This window comes from Dendrobium catenatum, unplaced genomic scaffold (assembly GCF_001605985.2).
Source record: "Dendrobium catenatum unplaced genomic scaffold, ASM160598v2 fragScaff_scaffold_1679, whole genome shotgun sequence".
In the NCBI taxonomy this organism is placed as follows: domain Eukaryota; kingdom Viridiplantae; phylum Streptophyta; class Magnoliopsida; order Asparagales; family Orchidaceae; genus Dendrobium; species Dendrobium catenatum.
This window is the reverse complement of record NW_021320141.1, coordinates 274,166-296,592: the sequence shown is the minus strand read 5'-3', so window position 1 is coordinate 296,592 and position 22,427 is coordinate 274,166. Positions and strand designations below refer to the sequence as shown.

The 22,427-nt window shown below is 34.0% G+C and overlaps 1 protein-coding gene across 4 annotated transcripts; it reads left to right on the top strand.

The window, feature by feature from the left end:
- Positions 1-531: 531 nt before the first annotated feature.
- LOC110102277 (fatty-acid-binding protein 2) lies at positions 532-18,470 on the top strand. Of its 4 annotated transcripts, none has more exons than XM_020830543.2 (12): positions 532-697; positions 910-1,016; positions 5,208-5,810; positions 6,015-6,243; positions 8,090-8,165; positions 8,350-8,452; positions 11,403-11,471; positions 12,878-12,914; positions 13,001-13,075; positions 13,150-13,201; positions 14,363-14,407; positions 18,011-18,470. In XM_020830543.2, exons 3-12 carry the CDS (start codon positions 5,317-5,319, stop codon positions 18,106-18,108), a joined length of 1,278 nt encoding a protein of 425 aa, XP_020686202.1. In that variant the 5' UTR covers positions 532-697; positions 910-1,016; positions 5,208-5,316; the 3' UTR covers positions 18,109-18,470. The 4 variants fall into 4 exon arrangements, with proteins under 4 accessions (XP_020686202.1, XP_020686205.1, XP_028557187.1 ...); XM_020830545.2 differs by lacking the exon at positions 532-697 and adding an exon at positions 763-836 and having other exon boundaries at positions 927-1,016; XM_020830546.2 differs by lacking the exon at positions 910-1,016.
- Positions 18,471-22,427: the final 3,957 nt, after the last annotated feature.

Sequence of the window (22,427 nt, the reverse complement as noted above, 5' to 3'; positions counted from 1 at the left end):
AGACCATCGTGTCCCGGCGTCAAATCCTCCACATTTAGAAAATAGACGGTTGATCTCGCTTGCGGTCGCGACATTGGTACAGCCGACCGCCCACCCCCCCAACGATCACGTGGTACATGTTCTGGCCGACTTGCTTGACGCGTTGGACGGCTGCAGCTGAGTAATTCGTAGAAAATGAAAATCTTTTATATTCATTATTTAATAAATAATTAAATAAATTCGAAAAAATTTTATAAATGAATAAATTTAGCATGAGACTTTGTTTGGGAATGTTTTTTTTTTATATATATTTACTTATTTATTTGAGACTTTTATTTCTGTTTTTTTAAATAAATTTTTAGTATAAAATTAAAAATCATAAAAAAATCGCTTAATCTTCTCTCATACGATTTTTTTTTTCAATAAATAGTTTATTAAAATTTAAATAAAATATCTGATTAATGATAATTAATAGTTTTTATATTTATATATTTTAAAAATTATGTATTTTATTTGTTTATATCTCCTCAATTATAAAGCTTGCAAGTAATTTCCTCTGTTTCCGTTCTTTAATAACGGACGAATATTCTTTCCTATTCGCGCTGCATGCTTGCAGTTCTCTGATCGATCAGGCTACATAGAGAGGGAGAGAGGGGTGAAACCCTAAGTTTGAGATCTGGTGTCAAGCTGTGATCTACCGAGTGCTGCTTATTTAGAGGTTTGAGCGGAAGGGGCATTTTTTTTTGTTTCATTTCAAGATTTTTTTTTTTTTTTTTTTTTGGATTTTTTTTTATGTTGCATTTTCATGGATCTGTCGATGCTGTTTGGGATCGGGCATGATGTGGATGATAATGCGGGTAACTCCTGCGAAATCTATGTTCGTCTTTGCAATTATTTGTCTTTCCTTTTCTGCTTTTTTTTTGGATTTAGATGAATGATCGTGGCAGGCTTGGACCTTTTTCGGGGGTGATTTTCACGCCCTATAATCTAATTTCGGGTACAAAGTTGCTTGCTTCACTTGATCTGGAAAGATTGTGGTACGTTTTGGACTTTTTGAACGTAGAACTCGTTTGATAAAGTTGTGCTTATGTTTCCATTTTTTGCGTGGAATTAAAGAGGGAAAAAATGTGCTGCGGAGATTCCAAGGCTCTGTTTTGATTGGAGGAGAGTGAGATTACGAAATGAAATCCTGATAGTTTGCGTGTTTATTATGAGTCAACAACCATTGATTTGAGATTTTGAACTTCTTTTTCATTTCATTTTATTCATATGCCTTGCATCGGAACTGAAATAACTAAAATATCGAAGAAATATCGGGCATTATGTCTAAAAATTTAGAAATGTTGTATCTTGTTTGAGCCAGACATTCGGTTGAGCTGGACAGACGGAGATTCTTGTAATTAGTTTGTACTCATCAATGGTTTTCTTACAACAAAAGGAGAAGGCGATGAATTTCAAACCAGATTCTTTTCTCTTCCTTATGTCTACAACCCGAGCCTTGTATATTCTTCTTCTTCTTCTTCTTCTTCTTCTTCTTCTCTCTCTCTCTCTCTCTCTCTCTCTCTCTTTGTTTTTCTCTCTCATTTATTGAGTTTGCTAAGATCTTCCATGGCCTTTTGAACCGACTGAATTATTGGTTGAACTAAGTTAATATCTTCATCAAATGAATTCTTTGCCAAGAAAAATTACTCAAATTGTAAGAAATGAAGTAAGGATGTGCATTCTTTCGATGATTCAATTAACATGAGAATTTGATCGGTTTCAATTCTACCTGCGAACAACCTACCCAACCAAAAACTATCCTAGTTTGGTTTTGCTAAAAATTGAAATTTTGGGAACTAGATTTTGGACTTCTTAATTTCGAAATCCAATCTAAATAAATTGGATTAGGAATCCATCTAGAATCTAAAACTTGAATTATGGATTGGACTAGGGCCTATATTTAGATGTTTTAGGACAGTCTAGATCAAGAACCAAGAACTTTAGTCCATTTTTTATTGATACAACAACAACAAGCCTTTATCCCACTATGTGAGGTCGACTACATGAATCATTTTTCTCCATTGTGTATGTTAAAAGTAAAACTCTCCTTTTAATCTAATGAAAAAAATGTCATTTCTAAAATTTTCTAACCAAGTATGTTTAGGTATATCTTTAGTTCCTTGCATTTCTTAACATAAGTTAGATTTAATACATCTATATCCTAATCGTGTCATCAAAAGGACGACATTTTATGTGAAAAAAAGAAGGCGTAAAAAAGGGATGTAACACAAGTACTTCCCAGGAGGTCATCCATCATAGTACTACTCTCACCCAAGCACACTTAACTGCAGATTTATAATGGGATTCGGTGCACCGGTGCTGGTTGATCCCTGTGATAAAAAACTAAACAAATTAATGTCTAGTCAAGAATATCACTAGGATTCATTCTCAATCCGTCTTTTGCCAATAAGGATGTTGCACGTGTTCTCTAACCGATGGTTTTGCCGCCAAATGACACTATTGGTAAACAGTTATGACTTGGATCCTCTGACCGGGTGGTTTTGCCACAAAATGACACGATTATATTATGGTCATGGTTAGAGCTTGTATATTTCCCATGGACATCAAATCATTGATTAATGGATCAATAGGATATAATCGATATGGCACAAAGCCTTCTGTCAGCTAAGATGGATTCAATTTGTCCCCTTAGATAAATATCGCCCCAGTTCTACAAGTTACCCTTGGATGAAGCAACCCATAGCTGCCGACAATGATCCTTTTGTTAGATGGGTCGACTACCTCCTTTGACTTAGTAGATCAGAGACCACGATGTCCCGAGACGACGGAACCATTGGATTTTGATCGGGCTCATCATCATCCCCCCCACCCCCCACCATTCGTTTTATGTGCAAGATGGTGAAATTTTTAATTTTAAACATTAAATTTTCAAAAAAAAAAAAAACCCATACTGCTACTATACACCATATACTCAGTATCTGTTTGACGACTAGCTTTAATCAAAAGTTCTCTCTCGCATATTGGATTCTAAATAAGACACTATAGGGGCTTGCGCCTATAGAAAATCAAAACTCAAATCATAAAGTCCTCGCAAAATGAGGGCGAAATTTTTGGGTAGTGTCTTATTTAGAATCCAATATGCCTTCTGAAAATTTACCCCATAACCTATTCGTTAAAACTCTCATCGACGACTCAAAAAGGAAGGGGGATCTGCGAAGAGGCTGAGACGCGAATTTTCGGAGCCCACATCTATATATGATATTTATTGATTTTTAGAAAGTATATGATAAAGTTTCAAGAGAAGAGCTCTGGAGAGTTCTATAAAAGAAATGAGTCAATAATACTTATATTCAAGTCATTAAGGATATGTATGCATGAATTATTACTTGTGTTCAAATACAAGATAGTTTGACTGAGTATGTTTTTATTTATGTTGGTTGACATCAAGGATCAACATTAAGACCATATTTTTTTCCTTTATTCTTGGAAGTTCTTACTAGAGATTTATAAGAAGATGTGCCTTGGTGTATGCTTTTTGTTGATAATATTCTTCTTATTTATAAGACTAGAGAGGGAGTTGAAAAAAAAAACCTTGAATTATAGAGGTCAACCTTAGAGTTTAAAGATCTTCATTTGAGTATGTGTGAAATCGAATACATGGAATGTAATTTTTGTAGTAATAGATCTAGTGGGGGATTGTAGTTTTGGGCGATCATGTCATTAATAAGAATATCACGTTTTAGATATATTGGGTTTATTGTTCAAAGTGATGGTGAAATAGATGGGGATATTATTAGTAGAATTAAGTTGGATGGTTGAAGTGGAGGAATGCATCGAGCCTGTTGTGTGATAGAATAGTGCCCCTCCAACTCAAAATATTGGTCATTAAGAGAGAAGCATAAAATTAAGTGAAGTGTTGCAGAGATGAGGATGCTCAGGTGGATGAGGGGTTTCACTCTTAGAGACAGAATGCGAAATGAGTATATACATGAAAAGGTTGGAGTAGCTCCAGTAGCAAAGACTAGAGAGAGTCGCCTTAGATGGTTTGACACATAAAACGTCAACTTTCTGATGACCCGATTAGAATAATAGATGTATTGGATTTGACCTATGTTAAGAAAGGTAAGGGTAGACCTAAAAAAACTTGGCTAAAAATAATAGAAATGATGTTTTTTTTATTATTATTAAATTTAAATAAGAATTTGACGCATAACAATACACAATGGAGAAAAAAGATTCATGTAGCCAACCCCATGTAGTGGGATAAAGACTTGATGTTGTTGTTGTTGTATTCATTTTTATAGCAAGAAACATTAAGCCTTACTATATATTCATTAGGTGCATTACTCAAATTTAGTCTTTCCTATAGTATTTTATCTCAACCTAAATCTAGAAATAGGGGGTTAGGGGATGAGAACGGCTCACTGTAACCCATCTTGGTCAACTCAGATCATATTAGTTTGTACATTCTGGTTGCAATCTGTTTTAAATCTTTTAGCTTCACACTCTAAGCTCTCTTTCTCTCTAGATTTTTATCCATTCTTGTTGATAAGGCTCTATTGTCATTCAAATAATTTAAGTTCTAGCATACTATAAGGTGTTGGCTAAACAACTCTAAAGAATAGTGAAGTCGCCAAAACAAAGAGTTTTATTCGGTCATATGATTACTTCAACTTGCTTATGGACTTGGCCATGAACTTGACCTACTAAGTCGCCAAATATCCAAAGTTAATCGCCAGCTATAAAATAATCAACAAACATCTAGTGAATTTTTTAGAGACAATAAAGGAAGTCTTACTATATAATTTTGTGTTATTTAAATATAATATTTTCAAATATCATTGAATTTCGATCTTACCCTATAAATAGGGGGTCATGGGATGATTATTACATCTTTGCCTCATCTTGGTTTATCAAGTCATATCAATTTGTTGTTTCTGACAACAATTTAGTGCAAAGTTTAGAGCTTCTCTCTAAGCTCTCCTTCGTTGCACTCTTTTTTTATCTTTATCCATTCTTTTTATTAAAGTTATGGTTTCACCCTCATAAAATTTAGGATCCAACATGGATGCTATTTTGCGTTGCTTATATTCTCAGGCCTTTTTTTATCACGAACATTATAATAATAAATTTTCATAATTTATGCATGGTATAATATTTCAATGTCACCCTTTATACACTTTATATGACAATGAACATAACCTTTTTATTTTCCTTCTTGGCAGGCACATTTTGGTACTCTTGTAAAGAGCACATTGGTCAGCAAGAACACATTGAATAAGAAATTTTCTATATAGAAAGGTCATTTGCAGCAGTTGGTTACTTTTCAGTGATATGAATCTTGATGATGGGAACCCTTACATATTTTATATGGATTCCAATATGTTAGAAGGAGTTGGGGTTAATTATTTATCTCATTTATGTTCACTTGTGGATTTCTCTTTGCTCAATTCCAACCATTTAGTCAGTTCTGGAAGTATAGCTCTTCATGAAGCATTTAGTTGTGTTTCCAAGTTTGCTGGGGCTCTGTTTTTCTGGTTATCAACCAGTTCAAATTCCAGTAGTGGTCATAAAATGTCAAGAGTCGTCTCACGTGGATCAAATGTTAAAAATTATCAAGTTTGTCCCCAGATTAAGCATGTTACTTGTACGAACAAAATAAAAGGATTGCACTTCTTTTCTGTGTCAGATTTGCAATCTGCCATTCCATTGGTCTTTTCCAAGTTTGTTAATTCAACAACAAGGAAGCTGTGGAAAGAATTTGGACAATTTCAAGCTTTTCCTGTGCTGTCATTAGCTGCTGCTCTTATACCACCTTTTGAAAATCTGTAAGTTTTATTTTCCATGGCTCATCCAGTGAGATTTGTATACAACATTCTGTAGAAATTCTTTTACTCCGATGCAAATAAGACCATTAGGCTTTTCTTATTAATTCTTTGAAATGTTTTGTGCAAGGCCCCCAGTGCAGGAACTTTTTTTTTTTACTTTCTTTCTGCTTTAACTTTATCTTGAATTCTTTTTGGTTTTTAAAGGTCTGCAAAAGTTCTATCCGACACCATCCAGCTTGGAATGGTTGGTGATCATATTGGTGAACATCTGGTTCCGCTGAACAAAGAGGAAGGTAATCAAGTTTGTGACATGTGCATTCTACCAGGCCAAACTTTGTCTAGAGATGCAGTTGAACCAAAAACTGGGATTTCATTCCCAACAGTTCTGGGCAAACCTTTAGGTGGCGAGATTACTTCTAATCGCACTTCAGAGGTGGTTTATTTCCTCTACCTTTTTAATTTTTTGCATCTTCATTTACATCCATTATTGTGGTCATCATTGTGTAGATTTTTATGGAATCCATGATTTAATATATTTTTCTTGCTAAATTTATTTTTTCTGGCATCCTCCATATGTTATTTAAGTGCCCCTGGACAGCTGACCACCTGCTTCATCCCATTCTTATTTAATAAACAGTTTATTGGGATGAACCATTGATAGTTGAATGGAGCCCTTGGTTTTCTTATGGCTACTAAATGTAGGCATTGATAATAAAAACTAACTTTAATATTTGAATTTCGATGTCTTGTCTAATCACTTTTGGGGCATTATTTAAAAATTATTTTTATTTTAACAAGTTATTTGCTTTCAGTGATTATACTACTTATGCTCTTCCCATGGGGATATTTTTATGCCTCTCTTGGTTATGCCATCTTTGTATGTCTTAATGATGGTGATGGGTATCCTTTTGGTGAGATTAATGGCTAAAAATAGCTATGAATATTTTGTTTAATTTTTAGAGAAGTGTTCTGGAGTTTATGGTGGAATAATGAGGGTTTTAAAGGAGTATATTAATAGAAATGATAATACTAATCTAGTTTGGGCTACTTTGAGCTATTTTGAAATATCACTCTATCACTTTAGAGAGTGGCCTTTATATGAGATAAATGACTGTGAATGATGTTGAAATGTTAGATTAAGATATGAACTTATGATCTGGGGTTGATAGTAGAGTTTAGCGGAGTTTAAGAGGATGTTAAAGTGTAGGGAGTAAGATTAGGTCCAAGTATTTTCTATTTGGATTAGTGGCTATATGGAAATGTTTAGAAGAGCTTTATGATTTTGATTATTGGTTTATTGTTCTTAGAGAATGCTTATAAAGTGAAGGAAGAGTTGTGAATAGTTTAGAGCAGGTGTTTAGGAGGATTTATATTGAACATAAAAGAAAGATAACTATCTAATATCACCAAAGAAAAGGCATATACTTGAAGCCACCAAGCAACAAGCAAATGAAGAGAACTTCTCCACAAAATTATTTCATTTTTAAAATTAAAAATTATAATACATATCAGCCTATATTTATATGCATTACATGACTAACTTTTGGGGAAAAGATGGAGAAAAAAATGGAGTTTGGTGGACATTAAAGAGGAGTCTCACTTACCTAATTTTATTAATGCCTCATCCCTGTCTAATCATTTCATGGTTGATCATGCAAGTTTATAGATGAAAAATACAATATAAATTACATTTAAAACATTTAAAAACTATGGGCTCATTATTGGGCTCTTGTAATTTAGCCTTTTCTTTGATCTCTTCCTTGGGTTTTTGTCTTAGATCTTGTAATTGGGCTTTTAACTTTATTTATCTTCTTCCATTTGATGCGCTACATTACTCAAGGAAGACGTGAGTTTTTTAGAAATCTTAGGATCGTGTTTTTTTTTTTTAATTTGGCTCATGTGAAAGTTGAGTGCTTTAAAAGAAAATGTCTACTTTTCAGAATTTTTTTTTGGTATTATCATCGTGGGATTACACTCCTATTTGTTAACTCTGGAAGATATTTGAAGTACTGTTAAACAATCCTTTGTTATTAGCATTGATTTGTTAAACTAGGTTGTAATGGGGAAGAAGTCCATCAACTAGGTTTTTATATCATTGTGTATGTGTGGGTTTTCATGATTTTGTGACATTCTTTTATTTTTTTGTCTTTTAAACATCTAATGTTCTAACCCTTTTATTTTTTGCTTATTCCGTAAATTTGTACTAACTAAATTATTAAAAGTAGCCACATTTGTATGTGTATTATTTCTGAGCAGCGTTCGTTTCTTATGTTTTTCAGGTTCTTGTTGGAATTGGATTTAGAAGCATGAAAATAATAAAATTCAAATCTCTGAAGATTTATGCATTTGGACTATGTGAGTAACTCGAACATTGGCTTCCATACTTAGGTTTTCTTCTATTTCTGCCAGTAATACTTAAAGTTTTTGTTGGTGTTTGCATGTGGTTATACATTTTATTTTTCGAGGGGAAACCTTTAAAAATTTATTTTAGTTTTTTTTTCCTAATTGGTGATTGAACTTTTTTACATTCTATTTACAGATGTCCATTTTGGTTCCATCTGTAAAAAACTAGGTCATAAATATGCTTCCGTGTCTGCCATTGAGCTAAAGGATTGCTCTGAATTTTATGAAGATCTTCTCAGGTATACCTTACAGGCTTACACTAATTTCAAAGCTGGGTTTTTTTTTTCTTATTCTATTTTCTCTAAAGACGAGTGTCAGAACGCTACTCGTGTAATTCTCAGTGTGGAGAATCACATGAGATTGGGTCGGACAGGAAGAAATTGATCTATTAACTAACATACAAATTATCATCATAACATATACGCCATTCAATACTGGTTGTCAATACTTTTACTCAACCAGTAATAAATCATTGGATACACTATAGAATAGATCAAGCCCTTCTTTTCATTGAAACTCAAAGTATCTTATGCATATTACAAGAGACTATATGTGTCATCACTTATAATATACATCCTATACAAATGGGCCATCAACATTATTATACAACATTTGCAAGTAAATACAACAATCTTCCATCAACATATGCATCATCAAGTGGTCCTATGAGTCACCAAACTTTAGTTTTCGCTCAATCTATTTCCTTTTGTTTGCATCTGAAAAATGTCATATAAATTGCAAGCATGGGGTAAAGCTCAGTGTCATAATCTAATATAGCAAGGATTCAATGAAAAGATGATCCTTACACATGAATCATGACAATTGATCATTAGCACGATAAGTATATATATATATATATATATAAATAAAATTTGTCATGATATAAATTATATAGGTGGCATTGGATATAGGCGCAACACCTATTCTCATTCTTCATGTAGGATTATTACCCATGCTTGTTGGCTATTCGGATAAGTATGATTTACTTATACTCCCACCTTTCCCTTCTGGCTGATTTGGACAAGCTTGTTTTGTTTGCTTGCCAAAGGATGCTTTTTCTATAAATCTTCACATGACATTCCTAGCCATTATTTAGATGTATTTGTCATGAAACTTTTTCTTTTCATTTATATTGTAAATCGTGCAATCTCTTGTCAGTTGTCATATCATAAAGCAGAAACGTGAACTTTTGGGTACATGTATATTAACATGTCCATGTAACATTATCATGATAATCAAATAAAAGCTTAGATTATAAGTCATTTAAGATCTTGTTTGAGGCAAGGTGAAGAGAGTGATGTTTAATATAAGATATCAATAAGGATTTCATATGCAAATTCAAATCATTTTACTCATGGAAGCATCCAAAAGAAGAGTTTTAGCTAGGTTAACTCAAAGGTTATTGATAGGAAACACTTGCGTTCGCAAGTAACCTAACCAAAATCGGCGAACATTCAACAGCAAAACTGCTGTCCACAGCAGGAAAACAGCATAAATCTGGGACCGGTCTAACAGTTATTAACTAAAACCAAATTGAATCTTTGACAAGGCTTTTACTAAGTCGCCTTCTTCACCTTCCTAACTTCCTCACAAACTCTTAAGTGGTCTCAAAGTTCGCCAAAGCTACGCAAGCCCATCCCCAAAGCAATTACACTGCTAAATCTCTCACCATGCAATCTTTTTTCATCATGAAGAAACAGATGGCAGTGGCATGTGCATGATGAAAGCTTAAATGCATGCTTGGAATTGTGGAGGCACTTTTAGGATTTCTTGTCAAATCTTTCTCACTTAAAACCTTCATAATAAACATGTAGAAATGAATACTTCAACAATGAAACACACAAATGTTTAAGTGTAGGTGATAATGTTTGTAAGTTGTGTAATGCTACAAACTGAGTGATCAATATTAATCATGATATATATGATATAAAAAAAAACTAAATTAGCACACAAAGTTATTGTTACGAGCGGACCGGTCCCCACTGGACCGGTCCGATACTATGCCATGCGGAAAACAGAAAAGGGGCGGAACTCCCCTGTGGACCCCACGTTGGCTCAAATTGAATTTGGGAGGGAGATTTTTGAATGAGGGGCTGTTTTAGGAAGTCCATTATTGTCCTTTATGAGGAATTTGTATAATTAGGAGATTTGGGGGGGAATTAGAGGCATCTTGAATTTGAATTGTTTTGAGATCTAGGTTTTGGTTTCTTGGGCTCTTGGCTTCGCCGGAGATCTTTTGGAGAGTTTTTCCTTCCTCTCGAATTGAAGGAAAGCTGTATCTTGCAAGTGCTTTTTATCCGTTATCGAAATAAAAGTGTTTGCAGTGTTTTTTTCCTACGTTTTCTCCTACGTTTCCTCTCAGATTTTCGTGCAGTTGGCTGTTTTTCTGCTGTGGACAGCAGTCTTTCTTTGGATCCTCTTGGTTTTGGTGTGAAACACTTGGAAATCCAAGTCTTTCCTATCAGTTATATTCAAATAAGTAAACATAGAAATGTGATGCCACACAAGTGATCAATGGTGTAAGAATATGATAAAGCAAGGAGTGAGCATATAATTATTGAGCACAATATAAGTAAGCTACTCAATCACACAAAGGATGATATTATTAACATATTATACACCAAAGCTACACACAAGTGTCTACAAACAAGATTATGGTGTTACAAAATGATCTATGTTATATGTGAGGGTATACAACTTTGAGCACAAATAAATTGATCTACTTGACAAAAAGGCATAAGAATCACTACATAAACATTCAATCATGCAATGTTAATAAGTTAATTAGTAAATGTGTAAGGAATGTAAACTAATCTAACGATCAAGATGGGCAAATAATTTTATGTGGTTTATCAACCAACTTACTTATTTCGACATCTAATCTCCATATGGTTATATTAAAGTTCTACTAAGCTCCGTCTTCTCGAGTGGGTTGCTGCGTATAGAATAATAGCATGAGAATATAATTAACTATTTGCTTGCGGTAACACTAGGGAACCAAGATGACTAGTGGACTATGGCCTGAGTTTTAGCTATTGCTCTCACCCTCTTTAGGACATACTAATGTAATTTTATGGATGCACTTTTTTTTTCTTTTTTTTTTTTCAGGATTTCTGCTATCTTTTGGGCATATATTGATTATTTAAGGTTTACAGGATGGTCTTACGCAATTGTCTGATATTAATGCAGGGAAGATATTGGTTTGACTGTTAGGCTGGTTGTCAATTACAATGGACTTAAAATTCATACTGTCCGAGAGTAAGCAGCTTTTCTCCTTTTCTGGTTTTGTATCAGCTTTCTGGCATAATTTTTTGTTTTGTTTGGTACGATTTTCTTGTTGTTTCTTAAAAAAAAATTTAGTATACAATTTAATTTTTTTTAACTAAAAAGTCATTTTAAGAAGAAATAAAAAAGCCGTCCCAACCGCGGCATTCAAAATATTTTAATATATTTTATTAAGTGCAATATATGATAGGGACGTTAATGTGGATTGAGTGCTTCATTTTTTGCATTTTCGCAACACTATTTTAGTTTTATGTGGCCTTGCACTCAAGCCATGCTTGTGAAAACTGTTCAGTCCTATCTATAAGCCCACTGTGCTCTCTTTTACAGTCACTTGACTGTGTTTTCGATTTTGCTGTTAATTGCCGCCATCATCTGTAACTATAGCGGCAGTTGTACTGAGGTTTAAGCGAACTTTGTGGATCATTATCCGTTGCTGTTTATTGATGCATTGAAGAAATATAGGTTAGCAAAATATTATTTCTTTTTTTTATTATTATTAGCTGTGATTTTTTTTTTCGTTTTTTTTATTCATTCTGGTTAAATTTTTTATTTGTTCCTTTTTTTCATTTTATATTTATTCCAATATTTTTTATTCACCCCAATTAGTTTTTTTTATTTTTAATTCAATTTTTTTTTCAGTTTTGTTCGTACTTTTGTTTTTATTTTTTTATAAAATTATAGTTTTTCATATTTTTATATAGTTTAAACTTATATATATAATTTAATTATTCACAAAATAAATAAATAAATATGCCAAATTAAAATTTGCATGTGGCTAAAGCGTCCACCCTCGTCCACATCAGCTAGCCACTCCCTAGCATTACTAGCGACTATAACTAATTTTAAATTTTCTTTTTTACATATTTATTTTAATAATATAAATTATTACCAGATCTATTTACAAAATTTGTTTTGTTTTCTTTGTCCTTTACAATATCCTATTGCATTTTCTAATTTTACTATACATTCATGTCATCCTTCTCATTTCTTTCTTTTGATGTTTTCTTTCTTTTTAATGAAACGGCTCCTCCCATACAGTATTACCAGTCTTATTGTTGCAGTTTAAAGCTTTTCAATCAGTTTTGCGTTACTCTTTTGTTCACCAGCATTACAAAAAATCCTCTACGATTTGACAAACAAACTACAATCCCATAAGTTTTATACTGATTTTAATCCTACTCGTTACTTCTTCGTCTACTTCACATTTTTACGTATAACAAACCCAATATAAATTATTTATTTTTTATCAATTCTTGATAAAAAATTTCTACTTCTATGTTAATATGTTGTCCCATATATTTCAGCCTTGTCATTTCTAACTTCAATTTTAACTAGAAAATAGTAGCACATTTCAGTGACGTGATTATTTTATATTGCAGCGCCTTTGAGAAGTCCCTGCGTGCTAGGTTGCTGAAGGTATCCATTGATAAATCATGCCTTGCATTGTTTCTCAAGATGATAAAATGAATTGTTAATAACTTTGGCCTTTCTATTTTGATCAGATGAATCCTAATACAGATTATGAATGCTTGAGAGTTTTTGGTTCTTATTTCATGGAAGATATCCCTCTACCAATTGTAAGTTCTTTAAAATCGGCATTTCCAACTATTATTGCTTAATCAGAAATTGCCTTAATGAATTTATATTTCAGGGAACGACAATTGATTTTAGACAAACCACTGATGGTCGCCTGATAACTGAAAGTGCGGGTTATTTTTTCTATATAACATAATCTCTTCCTATTTTTATAGATTGTTAATGTCAGATTCTAACAGATTAATATTGCTTTCATTTGTAGTTGGTGGTAAGCATGTTGGTGCTGTTCAGAGCAAAGATTTATGCAGTAAGTTGAATACATCATTGTTCATGATTTTCAGGGTTCTCGTTAGAATATGAAACAAACAATTACTAAATGGATATCTCCACACACAAATAAAGGGGAAAATATTTTTATACTGTGCAATAAATTCTTGCTTCAGTTAAATTTTGAAGATCTGATGGACATTTACAGCAATAGACATTGAAGTATCAGTTTTATTGTTGTTTTTTTTTTATTTAAATAACATTACCATCAGCAATCTGAGGTCACACAGTTTTTTGGATCTGGGCTATTGGAATCTTCCTTGATTGCAGTTAAGGAAAATATTTTTGGATTTACTTTTAGCATATTGTCTTTGGCATACTCATTCTTGTCCCTTCCATTCCTGATCCTTCATCCTCTCCTCTCTCCTCTCTCCTCTCTCCTCTCTCCTCTCTCCTCTCTCCTCTCTCTTTTACGTATAACAAACCCAATATAAATTATTTATTTTTTATCAATTCTTGATAAAAAATTTCTACTTCTATGTTAATATGTTGTCCCATATATTTCAGCCTTGTCATTTCTAACTTCAATTTTAACTAGAAAATAGTAGCACATTTCAGTGACGTGATTATTTTATATTGCAGCGCCTTTGAGAAGTCCCTGCGTGCTAGGTTGCTGAAGGTATCCATTGATAAATCATGCCTTGCATTGTTTCTCAAGATGATAAAATGAATTGTTAATAACTTTGGCCTTTCTATTTTGATCAGATGAATCCTAATACAGATTATGAATGCTTGAGAGTTTTTGGTTCTTATTTCATGGAAGATATCCCTCTACCAATTGTAAGTTCTTTAAAATCGGCATTTCCAACTATTATTGCTTAATCAGAAATTGCCTTAATGAATTTATATTTCAGGGAACGACAATTGATTTTAGACAAACCACTGATGGTCGCCTGATAACTGAAAGTGCGGGTTATTTTTTCTATATAACATAATCTCTTCCTATTTTTATAGATTGTTAATGTCAGATTCTAACAGATTAATATTGCTTTCATTTGTAGTTGGTGGTAAGCATGTTGGTGCTGTTCAGAGCAAAGATTTATGCAGTAAGTTGAATACATTATTGTTCATGTTAGAATATGAAATAAACAATTACTAAATGGATCTCCACACAAATAAAGGGGAAAATATTTCTATACTGTGCAATAAATTCTTGCTTCAGTTAAATTTTGAAGATCTGATGGACATTTACAGCAATAGTGATATGAAACCAGGAATTGTTTTCTTAGAAATTAATAAAATTTGTTCGAGTAATGATAAAGTAGTTTAATGCTTCTCAAATTTGACAAATCAAACAAGATCTTAGAAGTTAACAATGTTTAGGCAAGTCATTACAACTAAATTTGCAAGATTCTTAAAATAACAACTTAAGCAAACGTAATGATATGATTAGTCAACTAGAATCAGACGGTTAACAAAGTAATCGTTTCACCTTGAGGCATAAAGACACTCTTCTACTTCTAGGATTGTCGGAGGAAGAAGAACCATATGAGAAACGAGATCACTCCAAGGTAGACGGCGCAGACTATCCGTAGTGATGGCGAGGGAAGCGGCGGCAGTGAAGGTGGGGAAGCGGGTGAATGTCCGTGGATGATCCAGTCGTAGTCTGAAAATTGCCCATCGATGACGTGCATAAGGGTGGGGAGGATTCAATCTAAGTATTCGTCAATGGTGTTGTCGTGGTCAAACCCCACGTCGAAAAATGGAGATCGAAGAATGTGGATGTCTCCGTAGATGCCGAATACGAGTCCGCCTTCAAGTTCAGGATCCGCCATGCATCATGGGAGATCATGGCGTTGATGTGGTGGAAGAGGGTGGGAGAAAGGCCACCTAGGGGAGGTGGAGCCAAGGGGGGCGGGTGGAGCAAGGGATCGGGTGGTGAGGAGGAGGGGAGTGGACGGATGAGTTAGGTGGAGATTTGAGAGACTAATGAGCAATCTCAATTTGAATTTCCCTTAGACAAAGTGGGAGGGAAATTAATTGAGAATTCAAAATAATCCCATAAAGGGCCGGCGGTTTAGGAGAAATTAAGGAGTTAATTGGGTAGCAATTAATCATATGAGAGAAACTGGACCCAATGAATGACCGGCCACATAGAGAGGAAAAGGGTATTTATAAATTATAAGTAAGTGGGGCCCATGTACTAGTCTAATATTTGAATAAATCTGAACTAATTCTCAGATTTTATGAGAGGGAACGTTTCCAAAATGGGGAGCTATCAATTAGAAGTAATTTGAATTGATTATTCAAAATTAGATCCAATTAATATTGAAGTCTTAAATCAAGGAGCTAATTTTGGAAAGTATTCATGGCCTCATGAAACCAATTGGAATTTCAAATTTTGAAATTCAAAGGAGGGGAAAGGGGGAAGCCGGCGGCCAAGGCAAGGGGCTGGGCTAGGGACGGGGTAGGGAGGCCGGCAGGAAGTAGCTGATGGGGGGGGGGGGGGGGGTCTGGCTGGTCCAGGAGCTGGCTGGTCCAGTAGGGACGGCGGCAAGAAAATTGGGGAGGAAGAAGGGGTCGGCGGGATGGGGAAGAAAGAGGAAGGGCTTCAAGGAAATTGAAATTGCCAGGTTTACTAACGTTGCACCACACCACCGGTAGAACTCACAAAGAGATCTACGACGATATCCTCTTCTAGAACTGACAAAGAGATCTTAGAGGATTCATGAACTCACAAAGAGAACAAAGAGCAACTTTTTTTCATTTATCAAAAACTGATCTCAAATACAATGACAAAGCCTATATATAGGCCAACCGGAAATAAAAGTCATAAAGACAACATTGCCCTTGGGCTATAATAAACACAAACTCCCTCATAGGGGTACAAATGGAAAACATGAAATATAAATGACATGAATAAAATAAAACATCAAAAATAAAGACTCTGAATCATGGCCGTCGCTCGACGACCCCTCTGATGGTACGTGTGCCGGAATCTTCTATGGATGTCCTCATCAAATAGACATTGAAGTATCAATTTTATTGTTGTTTTTTTATTTAAATAACATTACCATCAGCAATCTGAGGTCACAGTTTTTTGGATCTGGGCTATTGGAATCTTCCTTGATTTCAGTTGAGTAAGGAAAATATTTTTGGATTTACTTTTAGCATATTGTCTTTGGCATACTCATTCTTGTCCCTTCCATTCCTAATCCTCTCCTCTCTCCTCTCTCCTCTTTCTCTTCCCTTGTGCTTGACCTAGATATATGATCGCATATCCTATACCTAATCTCCACCTAACCTCCGCGAATAACCTTCTTCCTTGCTGTGATCCGACTTCAACTTGCCCACATAACTAACATTTTAATCTTATCTCGCATTGCTTTCTTTTTCTCACTCAATGGTGTCATGGCTTCAATGTTGTGAAACTCTCAGCCATGAGTATCTCAATTAAATGTAATGTGACCAACTATCTCCTATGCTTGAGAGTTTTTCACTTCCTAATATTTTTGGACTATAAACTTCAAAACCTTGTCGTAACTCCTTCAGATTGCAATGACACCATTATTTTTTTTTTTATCTTTTTTCAAATGACAAACCTCTGATTTAATTGTTCTTACTTCATTACTCAAGTTTCTTGAACCTTCAACTGCCCAATATTCGTGTTTCAAGATTTTGCTATGATATGAAACTTTTTTTATTTCACCTATTTTTGTCATAGTAATATTTTACATGTCTCCACTGTTAACTGTAGACCGAATTTTAATCTCGTTAGAACTATTCGCCATCACACAACAAGAAAAGAGACTGGCGTGGAGAGGCTGGGGCCCGTGGAATTTTTGGAGCCGACATCCACTCTTTATTATGAGATGTTTTTTCTCTATAATATCATCTGTCTATCTAAGAATACTACAATAATATATGGGGAAAGTGGGATGAAGTTCTAAATTATATACTTTTTACTAATCTATCCATTTGATAGAAACAAAATGAGGAATTTCATGCTAAATTTCTTTTTGAACATCATCCCTCACTCCAATATTTTTTACTTATCTATCCAGCATATGCAAATCTCAAATGATGGCAAATTTTACATTCCTCAATATTGTGACTATTCTGTCTCGAATTCTTTAGGTTTTTGACTTTTAACTTCCTCTCCGCTCATTTCTAACTGATATAGACACAGGATACCCACAGGGCGGGATCTTTTATCCTTGCTCTCATTGTGTTTGTAATAATCATCCTTCAGAGCATTGTTAGGCCTAATTTGGTTATCCTTCCATTGCTCAAACATGCCATTTCATCAATTTTCACTTGTGCTGTAAACTAACGTTCATTTTATCTTACACTGTACTCAAGGGCGGATCCAGCTTCTTTTATCAGGGCGGGCAAAAAAAAAATTTGTAGGGGATGGACAAAGGCGCTTATGATTGATAAAATTAGGACAAAAAATATTTTTGAGGGGGGCAAAATATCCAAAATACCTAAAATATTTCAAAACATCCCCTCTAAATATTAAATATTTTTTTTTAGCATGGGCATTTGCCCACCCTGGGTACATGGGGGATCCGCCCATGACTGTATAGTCTTCTATCCTGCATTTGGCTTCTAGCCATCCAAATGCAGGCCTCTTGAAGGTATTAGATTGCCATTAAAATATTTGTTCTATCTTGCTTAAAAGCTGATTATATTGAATCCATCTGCAGGGGCTTTCTTTGACATGTACATAGGTGATGTTCCTGTCTCTCTGCAAACCAAGCAAGATATTGCTGAGAATGTTGCTAGACTCATGAGGAGATGCTAGACAAATGACCTAATGAGTTCCTAATTTCTATATAGATTATGGGGTCCATTTTTATACCAGGCTGAATTTAAAGAGAGAAAAATGATCAGGTTGAAGCTTTTTAAATGCTTCAGGACCTTCTTTTCCTTGGTAGCTGTGATGCATCAAGTTCAGGTGTTCAGAATATATGTTCATTCTCATTCTTTAGAAGGCTCCATTAGCTATTACTGTTTATAGAGGGATTGGGACTTGCCAAAGGCTTTATATTTTGAGCTCTTTATGTTACTTATGGCTCTTTTTTACATGAATGATGGCATTCTTTGTACAATGAATAATGTATAGTTCATTATTCCAAAAGTTCGGTCGCCGTTTTAACGTGTTTTTATTAGCAATTTCATTTGTGACAATGGAATGAATGCTGAACAAATGGATTAATTATTATGTGTGGACGCCGAACGTCGTCCGGAAACCAACCAGAATGCGCCACATCACCCTTTCGCTCCGTACTGTAGCTTGGTACTGCTGATGTGGCATATTTTGATTGGTCTTCGAAAGACGTTTTGCATCTAGACTCACAGAATAATTTCTCGTGACCTGATGAGTTCCATTTGTAGTTGATTAGCCATATTTTAGGAGTTTAGCTATGAACTGAAAAAAATTTGACTAAGGAGTTCCTCGATCTATTTATGAACAATAACCTCATTATAGAGCTCATTTAAGATGTGATGTTATGTCTTTTACAAGGCATGATGGCTCAAGAACATGATAGTTATAAATTTGATGATGTGGTTGCTTAAATTTTGATGATAAGCTTGTTTAAAGTTTAATGGGTTCAACTTTGTATAAAAACATATCAATTAGATTTTTTTTTCATTTCAATTGTATTTCAGGGAAATATTTAGAATAATGTTTTAATTTTTTTATATAGCTATCGTGGAAATTAGAAATATCTCATTTGTTTAATATAGGTAGAATTCGGTGTAGAGAAGACAATACGTAGAAATTTGACTTTTTGTAGTAAAAATGTTCAGAATAAAGCATTCAATAAATTGTTAAAAGTTATATGATAAAAATATTATAAAATTTGTGAAAAATGCATTTTTCTTTATATTTTTTTACATAAGTGTTATAATTAAAGTTAGATATAAGAGTTCAAAAGTTTACCTATTAAATTTCTAGCATGCTTGACGAATAAAACACGAGCTTTAGCCATCGGATTCTTACTTTCTATTTATCTCTTCTCTTCCTCTTCTTTTCCTTCCCTATTTTTTCTCGTGCAAGGTGGTTGGTGCGAGGATCAAAATGAATTAAGATATTTTATATTAAGAAATCTTCATTTTCGTCCAACACTGTTGCCTTCAATAAAACATTATAGATGCTCTCTCAAATCCAAGAGTTGAGCACTACGGCAGCACCACCCAAAGTCACAGTGCTCCATCAAACCCTCTTCTCAATCAAAGAGCTCAATGTAATAGTATCGATTTTCCTAGCGCCACGGCGCTTCCATTATAATTTTTAGTGACTTGCATTTTATCTTTCCTATGTCAAATCCTTCTCTTATTTGGGATGAATTAAGCACAGTAAAACTCACAAATTTCTAGCTAAATCAAAATTAAATAAACATTCATTATATTTTACATTAATTACTAAAGTTCTGAAACAGTTGGTGTTACATAAAATTATAGAAATTTTGGCATGATTAATATAGATGTTAGCAAATTGCCAAATTTAGCCAGGATGTTTTTTGTTAAGGGGGGTTTAGGACCTTAGGTTGCTGGCAATACAATACCAGAAGCCAGTATGTCATTCGTATAGAGGAGGTAAGAATCTTGGAATTGATAGAATAATTAATAACTTTTAATAATTAGAAACTCTTAGCTCACTCTACAATTCTTTTATTATTAGGCAATGCTTCATTGAATTTGACCTTCATATATTCATCTTTGTCTTAAATTATACCAAATCATTTTTTGTTATAGACAATTATGTCTTTTCAATATTAATAAAGACCCAGTAAAAGCTCAAAATAGTCCACCCAGTATTGATATTTACTCAAATTAGTTCCAAAATTTCACATTGTCTAATTTAGTCCCCCGACTATAAAAAATTGTCCAATTTGATCCCTCGCTTAGATTTGTCCACTATAAGCCCCGGAGACAAAATATGAGACTGAATTAGGTGAGGTAGAAGTTGTGAGCAAGGCAACCTGCTGTGGGAGGCTACGAGCGAGACTACGTGCTTCGAATTGAAATCCAGAGTCGGGTGCTGCTGCTAGCCAGACAATGCGGCACGAGCGATTTGGCATGCTTCGACATCCATACCTTGCTTCTGCGAGCAACTATGAGCGATCATGATGAGCTACAATATCGTGAGACGAAGATGGTGAGCAATGTATGACAACCACAAGGAGATGGAGACACAACTAGGTTTGTTGTTTATCTTTTAAAATCAAGCTTAAACACAGCTAGGTTTGTCGTATGATCTATTTATCTGCTTAGAGCCCTCTTAAGATTCGATTGTCTAGATTAGTTTCTAAAGTGTAAATTAAATTGGGTTATATTCACCAACATCATGAGACGAAGATGGTGAGCAATGTATGACATCCACAAGGAGATGGAGACACAACTAGGTTTGTTGTTTATCTTTTAAAATCAAGCTTAAACACAGCTAGGTTTGTTGTATGATCTATTTATCTGCTTAGAGCCCTCTTAAGATTCAACTGTCTAGATTAGTTTCTAAAGTGTAAATTAAATTGGGGCAGAACTATTTAACAAAGCATACTGAATTCACAACTATTTAAGTCGTTTAACAGATCATATCAAATTCACAGCTATTTAACACAACTGTGTATGCAATCATTGAAGGTTTAGGCACTGAAATGGAGGGTAAATATATAGTTAGTATTTTATGTCATTTCTTTATTGTTGTTTGATCTATGTATCTGCTTAGAGGCCTCTTGAGGTTTAATTGTTTAAAATAGTTTACGGTGCATGATTATGGGCCAAGTTGGGTGTATTGCAACAATCCAAAGATATGAAAATCATTTTAAAATGAAAAATATGAAAATCTGTTATTTATGTATGAAGTGGAGTACAACGGTGTTGTGCAAGGTAGTGCTCCAGCACTTGCATGAGAGCACGACGACGCCAGAAAATACAATTGCGGTGTTTGTGTCTATGTCCTATAGTAATTCTAAAATTGACATGCAGCACTACGGTGGTGGGTTGGAGCACTGGGGTGCTAGGCCACTAACATTATTTTTATATATTTTTAATATAAATATCCCTACCGCCCTTCCTCGCTTTCTCACTCAGTGTTGCCTTGCCCTGAGAAGAAATCGAAGAAAAAGGCGATGGGAAGAGAGAGAAAGTTCATTGGGGCTTTTTGGTTCGTTATTCCTTTAATGAAAATTATTCTATTCGTAGTAAGTAATTATTCTCTTACTTATGTTTTCAATCATTTTAATTTCTATGAATTTATCTCTCCTAAATTAGCCAAAAATGCATTGTCTTTTGGTTCCATAACCTTTCACTGCGTAACTTTTGATACGTTATAGATTTGATTGTTCTGAACGATTTGATAGAAATTTATTATATTTTCACCGATTAAATATGCGTATAGGAATTTTTTTATAAAATGTGTAGGAAAAAGGCATATTGCAAACGGGTTGAAATGATGCACTATAATTTAACTTGATAATAGTGAAATATAATATGCGTTGAAATGATTGGCATGGGTGATATGTATTGGAATGTGATACCGATCTGACTGAAAAGATGTATTGTAGTGATATTGCTCTTATAGAAAATTATATACTCATTGATATCAAATAATCGATATGATAACCTCATGTGATACCTTTAAGATCAACGTGATCCACTAACAAGAGTCAATGGATGGGAGTCATAAGGGATGAATGATTGGGAGTCATAAATGCAAGAATAAGATACCTTCAAGATATCCTCAATTGAATATTTGATACATATAATACTAATTAATGATTACTTATACGAATTATTACTAATACTTATTACTGTCTACTGATCATTGATATTAATTATTATGTTAATATTGTAAAGATATTGGTATTTAAACGATAATAGTATGGATGACCATACTAATACCTCAATGATAAGAGTATTGATAATCGTATTAATACCTCAACAATATGAGTACATATAGTGTTGATACATGATAAGAGTATATATATATATATTACAATTATTTGAACAATGATATGATTGACTTATTGATAAGATAAAACGAATGCTACAATTTAGAATAATTGAATAATAAAAATAGAATGGTTGATTAACTGACAAAACGAGATGCGATGTGTG

Bases quoted from the DNA above. Each gene is read 5' to 3' on its own strand.
- LOC110102277 (XM_020830546.2), top strand. From the start codon at position 5,317: ATGAATCTTGATGATGGGAACCCTTACATATTTTATATGGATTCCAAT. The intron at 8,453-11,402 runs GTATACCTTACA...ATATTAATGCAG, and splicing joins TTTTATGAAGATCTTCTCAG to GGAAGATATTGGTTTGACTG. The intron at 13,076-13,149 runs GTAAGTTCTTTA...TTTATATTTCAG, and splicing joins AAGATATCCCTCTACCAATT to GGAACGACAATTGATTTTAG.